At 38.9% G+C, this 11,362-nt stretch overlaps 1 protein-coding gene across 1 annotated transcript; it reads left to right on the plus strand.

Moving 5' to 3' along the window:
- Positions 1–157: 157 nt before the first annotated feature.
- Positions 158–8,700, plus strand: LOC130917032 (tapasin-related protein-like). Its single transcript, XM_057838081.1, has 8 exons — positions 158–278; positions 1,586–1,762; positions 1,839–2,114; positions 5,278–5,607; positions 7,618–7,965; positions 8,056–8,148; positions 8,239–8,258; positions 8,340–8,700. Exons 1-8 carry the CDS (start codon positions 233–235, stop codon positions 8,352–8,354), a joined length of 1,305 nt encoding a protein of 434 aa, XP_057694064.1. The 5' UTR covers positions 158–232; the 3' UTR covers positions 8,355–8,700.
- Positions 8,701–11,362: the final 2,662 nt, after the last annotated feature.

Below are 11,362 nucleotides of genomic sequence, written 5' to 3' on the forward strand. Positions count from 1 at the left end.
CATTTTGTTAGTTTGTACGTATTTGTTTTTGTTCCTAAATGTGCTGAATGACAATGTTGGAGAACAGTTTTGTATATCACGCTCAACTTGCACACGAAACTAAAAATAAATAAAATAATATATAAATAGATTTTTTTTAAAAAACGCCCCCTTGCAAAATTCACTGGAGTGTCGTGTTTCTTGAAAATGAAAGTGAAAGTAATCGAATCGCCTAGCTGCTATCTCAAGAAACATGGGTTTGCTAAAGATTTTAACTTTATTCCTATTGCTATGTGCCGGTAAGTCGGTCAACTTTTACTTTTTTACTCAGGAAGTAGATTTTCTTTCTCATTCGTAAGCGAGAGAGATGTTTAAATCACGTGTCCGTTTTACTTGAACTGCTGTGGTGAGCGTTAACGATGTACAACGTCTTACAAGTTAAGCTTTTAAAAACTACTTCTACGACTTTAAAAATCCGGATGTGGTATAAAGGTACAACTGGTTTCGCAAAGCCTAGTCAAAAACACGTCCTGCTATCCATTTTTCTGTTCGACTTTCATTGAGCTATGAGCATACTTTTTATACACAGCACAGTTTTTAAAAAAATACTATGATGATCTAGTCTCAAAGAACTCATAAATTTAGAGTAATTGGTGTGTGAGAGCAGTGTTTTTCCCTGAGTTTCCAGTTTTGTTGCATAAATCATAATAACAAATAATTCATAAATAGAAGTGTGTAAGTAAGTTGCCAATACCGTTTAGTTGCTGATAAATCATTGGTTCAGTATCAGCGACACATATATATTTTAGACAGTTAAAATAATAAAACTAGTAAATGACAAATCATATTGTTTATATTGAAGTGAGCCTTGCTGGTACCTCCTAGAGAAATGCTCTGTTTACAAATATTACATGACGCTCTTTCTAAAGAAAAGTCGTTTGGCTTGTAGTGCTTGTGGTTTGCTCAACAGCACCTGAAAAGTGCAACAATGGTGGGTAAAACACATGAAAATACTGCATTAGATCCGATCTTGTAACAGGTGTTGCAGAACAGGTGTTCGGCCATTCCTTACTACGCGGCGAAACGTCTACACAATGCTCAGCGCGCTTGCGCAAGCATCCGCACGCATGCGCACATCGGTTAGAAGCGGCGAGAACTCACCATTTTTGTTTTTATTTAGGTTTTTAGAACCTTTTTACTGCCTCAAAGATACTTTTTGCATGTATTACCCTCTAATACTTTTAACCATTGTTTTTTTTTGTGTTAGCTTTGAAGCAGTTGACCACATTAGTCACGTAGCAAATTTAAACCATCCTTATTTGATATAACTACATTTAAGTATTTTCTTCAGGCATTTTTTTTAGTATGTTATGCCTGTATGCATCTAAACAAAACAAGTTTAGAGCGCATGGTAGTACTTTGGGTGTCAAATTCGATCGTTTCGCCGATGTAGGAGATTTTGGCAGAACACCGGTCCTGAGTATTAGGCCAGGACAAGACTAAAATTAAGATACACACCTATCAAGCTACATGCTCTCTATACTGCCTGTTGTAAATACAATCCACAGCCAGCTAGCATCAAATAATGAGTTTTAATTTTTTGCAGGTGTTAAGTCTGCTCATTCCCTGTCATGGCTGCCTTGTATGTTCAGTGACTTTATCATGGTGGTCAATAATGAAGGTACGCGTGATGTTCAGCTTCAGCAAAGACCCAGCATTCTGCAGTTTGGACAGCAAGGAGATAGTCCTGTTAACCCTCACGCCATCACTTTCCTGGTCATACGTAAGGCCTTAATTAGTATGCAGGTAATACACATTGAAAGGCACTAACGGACTCCGCTATTGTCTTTCCTGTCAAGCTTCCAAGGTGAACCTGCATAGCTTTATGCCGGACACAGATGTGGATGACCTGGATTGTGCCATTCATAGACATAACACAGAAGGCGTCCATGTGAAGTGGCCAAGCCAAAAGTCCAACGAGTACAACTCTTGGTTTAGCATCAGTCTGACACACACCCAAGGCCTGTTCACTGTCTCTGGAATCCTCAGATACCCGTGTGAGCCGCCGTCCTCTGGACAGGAAGATGTCCGCAATTGGCCTGCTATTGAGGACCGACAGACTCTCATTACTTCAGGTAAGAGTCTACATTGGTAATCACTAATTATCGTTCCATCTAAAATACACAGAAATACAACATCAGTTAAGCACCGTCATTTCCGGAGTATAAAGTGCACCTGACAATAAGCCCCACTCCTCAAACTTCACAAAATTTAAGAGAAAATCCATATATACGTATACGCTGCACCTGACTACAACCTGCAGGTGTACATGTCTTAATGGGAAAAATTACATAGGAAGATGTTACACAGAAATATCTGATTGTTTAAAAATGTCTTTATTAACCAATCAAACAAACATCGACACACAGAGTTACGTTCTCATTCATATGCAGTGGCCTCTCACTCGAAGGAGCCAGACACCACAATCCCAACTCGTGTTCTCTGAAACCTTAAAGGGATAGATCGATAGATAGAAAGACTTGTAGTTCTTAAAAGATAAACGTTATTATTAGTTAAGATAACTTCATATTGAAACCCCGCTTGATGTTTTCGTATTTATACAATTTGAAAAATTAGTACAACTAGTAGGTTGCCATTGTTGTTGACGTCGCAGGGTGGTGACATCACATGGTTATGCTGCTGGGCTTCCAGAGTATGACCCAAGTGACATAAACATGTCATCTGTTCAACCCTTTCAATTTGAACCTGAGAGGAAAATTAATGAGCATGACAGCACTGTCAATATTTCATAAAACGAACACCAAAAGCAAAATGAAAAGGAAAAACAGGATGAGACGACAGTAGACAAAACTGGTGTACTGCCAAAATGTGCCACACCAGCGAAACGTCCGACAAGCGGCGAATTTGACACCTAAAGTACCACTTGCGCTTTCAGCTTGTTTTTTTTTTTTTTAGATACATATAGACAGATCATACTAAAGATGCCTAAAGAAAATACCTAAACATAGTAATATTGATTAAGGGTGGTTTAAATATGCTCAGTGACTAATGTGGTCAACAGATCAACAATCTGCTTTATAGCTACCACAAGAAAACACTATGCCTAAAAGTATGAGAGGGAAACACACGCAAAAAGTATTTTGAGGCAATAAAAAAAAAAAAAAGTGAGTACAGTGGTACCGCGACATACGATCGCTTCGACACGCGATCTTTTCGACATCCGACGTAAAATTTGACTCGCCATTTGTTTCTACATCCGACGACATGCTCGAAATACGACGATTTTTGTCAGCAAGCAGCATCTGAAGATGTAAATGACAGCAAAATAAAGCATGGTGTGAGCATCCATGACCTGGATGACAATAGGGGGCCGTGGAATGTCGATCTCGGCCAGCGGTCCTCCTCCGTTCGCCAGTCTTTATAAGTTAAGGTGACAATTCTTATTGTGGTAACATCGCCAAAGAAATCGCCAGCTTTGTTAGGTTTCTAATCATTTATTCCATCAACTTGTGCAACAGCAGCGGACACCAGCATCAAAACAGAAAGTGAACTCTTGCTCACCATCACGTCAGCCCCGCGGTGCGTTCAGGTACAGCAAAAAAAGTCCGCCACAGTAGAACCCGATTCGTTACATTAATACAGGTATTAATATTATTATTACTATAGTTATTATTGTCATTTTTATTTATATTGTATTTTTTTTGCTCTTTGTAATTGCTATTTGCAATTGTAACAGCAGTATTTATTAAGGATTTAGTGTAGGTTGGGCTGTGGAACGAATTAATGGATTTATAATGTATTCTTATGGGAAAATCCCGCTTGACATACGACCATTTCGATTTACAAACAAAGTCCTGGAACGAATTAACTTCGTATGTAGAGGTACCACTGTACTCGCCGCTTTTAACCGATGAGCACATGTGTTGGATGTCTCGCGGCTTAGAAGGAAGTGCAGTAACCCGGTAGTATTCGTCGAGTGACAGTGCCAATCTACGTCATCACCCCGAGCGTCTATTGCAGGGTTCACTAAATCCGGACCTCGGTGCCACTTTTCCTGTCGTGTTTTCCATGTCTCCCTCCTCCAACACACCTGAATCAAAATAATCAGGATCATTATCAGGCTTCTGGAGAGGTTGCTGATGACATAATCATTTGATTCAGGTGTGTTAGGGGAGAGAGACGTGGAAAACACGACAGGAAAAGTGGCACCGAGGTCCTGATTTAGTGAACCCTGGTCTATTGCATGTACTTAATATTATATTTTTAAATCAATGGCAATATTTTATGTGTTTCCAATAACATATTTTAGTAAAAGAGAACAATTGTGGCTTATTAGAGCCTACAAGTCTTCAAGTCCGTGGTTCCCTTTAAAAAAGACCCTAACTGTAAAAAACAGGTCACTACATTTACAAAAAAGACAAAATATAATCCACTTTACCTTGCCTTCTAAGCTTTAAGTGGGCAAAATCATATTTAAAATCCTGGCCATAGTATCTGATATACTCCCGCTCAGGGCTAATGGCTAGCGCTAGCCTTTAGTACACTTTGGCAATCTATCCTATTTGGATCAAAACAAGGTCAAACACCCAGGCCCAGATCTAGCCTTTAACTGTTCTTCTGTAAATGGATCAAGTTTGGCTGGAAACAACCTGGGCAATGAAGTCCTTTGAGTACTGTTTGAAAATAGCTAATGACCACTAGTGTTGTATCCTCTTGTCGTAGTAAACAGTGGATGTCCATCCTTTTAAAATTGTTCTTTTGTAAACGCATATAGCAACAGATAGAGTCCAATTCATCTATAAAAACCCCATAGTTTTTATTAAGTCTGACGAAGCCTCTGGCAAGCTTTGTCGGCGTTAGTGTAGCAGTTGAGAGCCATTCCAGGCATAATTTGGATATCCACTCCCTTAAAATATGTCTAACTATCTATGCTTAGACTTAAATGGTTGTTCTGTAATGGCAGCAAGGGTCTTTTCCTAAACAACATGCTTTCGCACAAATGGAGCTTATGGAGCTAACCAGCGAGGGTGCGTTTGGAGAATAAAATACACGGATACACACGAGAACTCAAGAGTGTTTTCAAAATAGAACACATGCCCTAGTGGTTAGAGACGTTGAACACACCACGAAATAAACTGAAAATGTTTTGTTTTTGTTTTTTAATGAGAAAACATGCTGCTAATCTGTCCTAAAAAAAATAAGGCACTTTGTTATAAAAGCCGCAGGGTAGAAGTAAAAATTTGCGGCCTCAACCTCATGTCTTGTCTGCATTTACAGTTGCAGTGATCTTGAAAACACTAACTCCAACGGTGACATCAGGCCTTGGGTTCCAAAAAACACTACATTGCCAGTTTGCTGTTGACCACAAGACACCAAACCTGACTGCTCTGTGGTATCAGCAGAACCATGGAGAACGGCGTACACTCTTCAGTCACGCCAGCCGATCAGGTCAAACTGAGGGCAGAGGCGTTGAACTGAAGAATATAGCTGGAGGCGACCTGTCTTACACCCTGCCCTTTACTGAAGTCAAGCATGCGGGGATGTATGTGTGCTCCGCGTCGGTGTTTCCACTGTCTAATAGCCTTGATATAAGTCTACAAATTAAAGGTAAGGAACACTTAAAGCCATGATATCAAGCTTTTTGGATTCACAAGTTGCTTTACAGTAGTACAGCATAATACAGTACACTATTTGCATTTATCCTACACCAGTCCCTTTTTGTTTCTTTAAAAAAAAAAAAAAAAAAAAAAAAAAACAGTTACAGTGTACATTTATATAAAAACGCTTCTCAGTAGTGAAGACTTGACATCATTTACCGTAACAGTTTTTCAAAAACATGGGTCCAGCAAATTTAAGATAAATTTTGTTTATTTTTATTAAATAGTTACCCTTGATCAAATGCTTACTCTGCCTCTGTTAGACTTGTGATCAGAAAAAGACAATTGGTCTTATAGACCCTACCCACGTGACGTCACAACTCCGCTGTCCTGAATGGTACCGCCCACTTGTCCGTCAAAACATAGTGTTAACCTGTTACGGCTACGTACATTTCTCCTATTTACGGCGTGTTTTTCTGCTCCTTAACATTAATAATCAAAATGGTGAAGGCGTGTGTGGGTGTTGGTTGCACTAACAGAGAAGATGGAAGGAGAGACTTGAAGTTTTACCGTATTCCGAGGGATCCAAAGAGGAGAGCGAAATGGACGGCTGCAATTCGACGTGAAAACTGGGCACCAAAAAATCACCACAGACTATGTAGTAGTCATTTTATATCCGGTAAGATGCATTTAAGATATACTTAGAGGGTTTTGGGCTGACAAGTAACCACAATTAAGATCATTGCGAGGCTAATCGCCGACAACATACGACGTAGTACGACATAGTTTCAAATTCAAGATGTTTGTGACTTCCCTTTCTTCCACCATCGTTATTTTTTGAATAATATTTAGCTGGTACCAAGTGAAAGAAACTGGCCTCGTCTACGGGGCTGACAAATAACCACAATTAAGATCATTGCGAGGCTAATCGCCGACAACATACGACGTAGTACGACATAGTTTCAAATTCAAGATGTTTGTGACTTCCCTTTCTTCCACCATCGTTATTTTTTGAATAATATTTAGCTGGTACCAAGTGAAAGAAACTGGCCTCGTCTACGGGGCTGACAAATAACCACAATTAAGATCATTGCTAGGCTAATCGCCGACAACATACACGTATTTATGTAGTGAGAGTGCTATCGCTAAACCATATAAACATTAAAAGCCTTAACTCCATTGACAAACGACATGAAATACATTAGACTTGACAGTGGATGTTAGCAATAACAAAAGATTTTGAATTGAAAATTTCGTAACTCACCTTTCCAAGCACAAGATAGATTCCTGCCGAATTTTCGTGGACGAGGACCTGTTTCACCCAACCAGCAACGAAGTATTTATAAGCCTCCAAGCTCTTGAAGTTTTTCAAATTTTCGTGAGAATAGGCTGATTTTGTGTGGACAAGATAATTGTAAATATCAGCGTAGCAGATGTCAGGCAGACAGGGCGAAGACAGTGGGTCGAAAAACATCGATTTGGGCATCAAATATGGATCTGGCGACTGTATAGAACGAAGCTTTTCCACATAACGCCTTTTATGCAACACATCCAGTGAGTTTACGGCATCAGAAAGCACTGGGTCTTCCATGAAATGCATTTTAAATTCCTCGATCAATTGAAAACAATGCTAATACAGAGACAAAATGACGGACAAGTGGGCGGAACCACACAGCGAGCACGTGGTTTTGTGACGTCCGTGGGTAGGGTATATAGGACAATCTTGGTCAACAGTAACAGCTAGCTAAACAGCTAGCTTCTACTTCTGAGAAAAAGCAGTGTAGAATTGCAACCCTGTTAATGTGGTTATGCCAAGTATTGCAACTACTAAAAATAATAATTATGTCATAAAAATTTGACCATTGATCTGTAAGCTGAGGTAATCAAGCCTTTGATTGTTTATTACCTATGATTTGTAGCAGAAAGTGAAGGCCTGTTTTTCAAGAATTTTCAAGGCCAAATGTCCTTCTAATACTGTAACGACTCATATGCACGATCATGGTCCTGATGTATTTTCCAGAGTCCCCCCAGGTGTCCCTCAATGTTGGTCCCATGCTTACATTGCAAGAGGGTGAGGAGAAGAAGTTGGTTTGTGAGGCAGCAAAGTATTACCCTCTAGACGCGCACATTGCCTGGTACGAGGAGGACCCAGCATCTTCCGGTCAGAGGGTCGGCGCTCCTCTCCCCAAGGCGCTTGACAATATTTTGCTGTCCAGTCATAAAAATAATATGGACAGGACCTACTCGCTGTCAGGTTTCTTCTACCTCAAGGCGTCGCTCAGACAATCAGGACGTCAGTTTACTTGCACAGTCTCCCACACATCCCTGCGAATGCCAATCAAAAAAAGTTTCATTTTGATAGTTGAAGGTGAGTCATATGAATTGCACTACAACACTTCAGTCATGTACCACACAGGGGCAGTAGAAGAACATCATCTTGTTCTGTTTTGTCTCTCAGAACCAACCAGCTGGATCTTCACACTCACTGTATGCAGTGTGATTGTCATGCTGCTGTCTGCCCTGTTTTTTATGCTGAGATACCTTCATCGAGGTGAGTATTGATCATCTCATATGCTAGATAGATTTAATTGTCACTGTAAATGGGTTTAAAGAAATAAAAAGATCTGACTTTTTTCAACAGCTAGCAAACATTCGTTGCAGGTAAGACTAGATTTGGAATACAGTTATCAATAGATTAAACAAATTTTAATCTCAGTATATATGTGTGTCTGTTCTATGCAGAAAAAGCCGTACTAATGGCACCTCTTGGACAGAAAAGTATACCCGGAAGCAGGTGGACCTTCTCCTTCTTAGTCTTAGAGTAATTTGAAAAAGAAAATGCAATGTGGGTGATTGCTACTGAAAAAAAAAAATCTTTCATTTTGTAAATTTCAGTTCTTGTTGAAATATCTCCCCAGCAATACTGATGGTTCAGACATTTTATTACACTGTAATTTTGTCTTCCTTCTTTCTAACTAGTTTATGTTGGTGTGTCGTAATATCAATGCAGCGTAACAAATTCTGTAGCAGAACATCCAAAAAAATGCTTTCAACTTGTCTGAATAAACTCCCCAAATGTCTGCCATGTGGTTCTTTACGATCGGATAGGAAATGTGTGTTATGTCAACATAATTTGTTCTCCAGTGATCTTCATCTTTTTTTTTAAGGAATATAGTTGGCAGATTTCCTGCTTAGAGTACGAAGTAATACTGTCACAGGATTGGAAAATAACACAAGGCTGTATAATGAATTGACGCTTCCTTGTGTGATTTTCATGTACTGTTGTCTAATTGTTGCTGTTATGTAAGAGATGTGGGGTGCACTTTTCTGGTGCCATGCCACCTAATCTTTTTGTCAGCTTGTGCTTTACTCCAGGAAAACTTGATTAAAATACTCGATTCATCAAAACAAACCTGTGAGGCAAAATTCCCTCATGGGGTTTGATCATAATTGCCCCATTAGGGAAAGAAAAAAATGACATTGTCATAAGTAGACATGTGCCGATTACCGGTTTCAAGGTATACCGTGGTATGAAAATGTCAAGATATCAAAACCGCACAAATTTTCTGTCATACCGTCATTTTTTAAGTCCTAAAAATGCATGTAGAAATCCCTAGCTTGTAGCTATGAGGCTCTACCCTCCCCCACCGGATGTTGCTCAGTGTCAGTGAGTCAGCTGTGCTATACGATTTGCTGAAGGAAGTGAAAGGCCTGAACTTTTTCCTCCATTGAAGAAAATGAAATCGCTGCTATGGGAATACTTCGGCTACAGAAAAGTTACAGGCGGCTGGGAGAAGGAGGGCCAAACGACATGCATAACATGTTTGCGGAGGGTGGCTGCCGAGGAGGAAATACCTACAATATGATTTTGCATTTATACAAAATTAAAAGTTAGTAAGCACAATTATGAACATCCAGCTAAGAGAGTTAACTCGAGGGTGTTTAGTGTGTCTAGCGGTGGTAAAACGTGTTTTTTTTTTATCTGGCAACTGTGCTAAGAAAGAGAGTGTGTGTATAATGTAAACATGATACGAGTCACACGCACGTGCTTTTTATGGAAAATAATTATTTTTGATCTGACGGTAATAATTTTAAGTTGTGGCTGTGGGTTTAGGTTCACCTAACAGACTGAATTAATTTAAATTTTTAATTAAAAATAATAATTTAAAAATAATATTCCTGTTCAATGGAGAAAAGTTTTTTTGTGTGTGTGTTTTTTTTTAACTATGATATCTCAAAATAACACATTTTAGAGCTGCAATTGCAATACAGCGAAACCGTGAAACCATGATATTTTGGCTTAAGTTTATTATACCGTCAAAATATCATACCGGCACATGCCTAGGCCATATTGTGACACTCAGTGTAGTTCAGACATTTTATCACTGCTAGTCTACACAGTAAAAAATAAAAAATCTTGCATTTTTGTAATCACACATAATTCTCTTTCTTTGTGACTAGAAATTTTAAATTTAACATTTTAAATTGACCTTCTCCCTGTATCAAGTCGGTATGCTGTATTTGGGAAATATTTATTGTAAGTTGTCAGAACTTAGTTCAGAAAAAAAAAAAAGATAAATATTGGGGCTAAGATTTGGGGGGGAGGGGGGGGGGTGAATTAGTGAGTGGGAAAAAATGTTCTAAACATTTGAAGCAAGAAAATACGAACATCTTGACTGTCCCAGTTAGCACACTAATAAACAGAGTATGTTTGACCAATTGCAGATGTTTGTGTTAGCCTGTTGCCAGCGCCAAGTGCCTCCATGCATGGTTGAGGGACAATATGTGCTGCCCCAAGCGGGATCTCAAGTGTTCAGAGAAGAAAAACAAAATACAACATTGCTTTGTCTGTGTGGGAAAGAAAATAGTAAATGATGCAACAACAATTGATCAACTTTTAAAAGACAGTACAAGCAAAACTAACAACAAAACTGCATTAATGTTCCAGGTCAGGCCTCTTGTTTTAGCTCCTTTTAAAATTCTAAATGCTTACATTTTTTTTTTATTTTTATGATAATATGCAAGCTAATTCTTGATGAGCTTCATTTGAAGACGATTTGTTTTTGTTTGATTTATCGGCTGAGTTCAGACAATGTAACGTGGGCTCATGATTGTGTGAATGCTAAATGCATGGTGTTGGTACTTTGTCTTGATACAGGCCACAGAAAAATACGTTCAAACAGAATACCAAGATGTGTTCCTCATATAGGTTTTTGCTGACATTTTGTTCCTGTTTGGCAGCTGCAGGTCAATTATTCACAATTTCCCGTTTTTCACCTTTACAACCTAATTTGGGAATCTCCAAATACCCCGCTCCAATAATACCTGGCTCTAGCTGACAGCCTACAAACTACGCCCGCATGATGCTACGCTAGATATCACATGTATATGAACAGAAGGCAAAATGACAGACTCTGCCGCAATAGCAAATATATAGAGAAGTAGATGAGAAATGATACACTTGCCAGTGTTAGTAAGAAGCCACCATCTTAAAGCAGTAGACTTCTCAGAAAGGCTCTGTTGTAGAGAACCTTCCTAGCGAACCTAAGTAACTTTTTATATAAAATAATCCTAAATAGGCAAAATCTTGACTTGAATCTATCTTTAAACGATGAAACAGTTTTAAAACTTTCACATGTGGAAAGTAGACAGAGCAATTTTAACAACTTTAACGGTTGAATCACCACATAAAATGACTTCCAAACATAGCAAAGGTTACTATCTAGTTATCGCAATATCCACAATGCAACTGTGTCTAGTTAAGT

The sequence above is a fragment of the Corythoichthys intestinalis genome, chromosome 6, assembly GCF_030265065.1.
Source record: "Corythoichthys intestinalis isolate RoL2023-P3 chromosome 6, ASM3026506v1, whole genome shotgun sequence".
Classification (NCBI taxonomy): domain Eukaryota; kingdom Metazoa; phylum Chordata; class Actinopteri; order Syngnathiformes; family Syngnathidae; genus Corythoichthys; species Corythoichthys intestinalis.

Bases quoted from the DNA above. Each gene is read 5' to 3' on its own strand.
- LOC130917032 (XM_057838081.1), top strand. From the start codon at position 233: ATGGGTTTGCTAAAGATTTTAACTTTATTCCTATTGCTATGTGCCG. The intron at 1,763-1,838 runs GTAAGGCCTTAA...TTTCCTGTCAAG, and splicing joins CATCACTTTCCTGGTCATAC to CTTCCAAGGTGAACCTGCAT. The intron at 2,115-5,277 runs GTAAGAGTCTAC...CTGCATTTACAG, and splicing joins ACAGACTCTCATTACTTCAG to TTGCAGTGATCTTGAAAACA.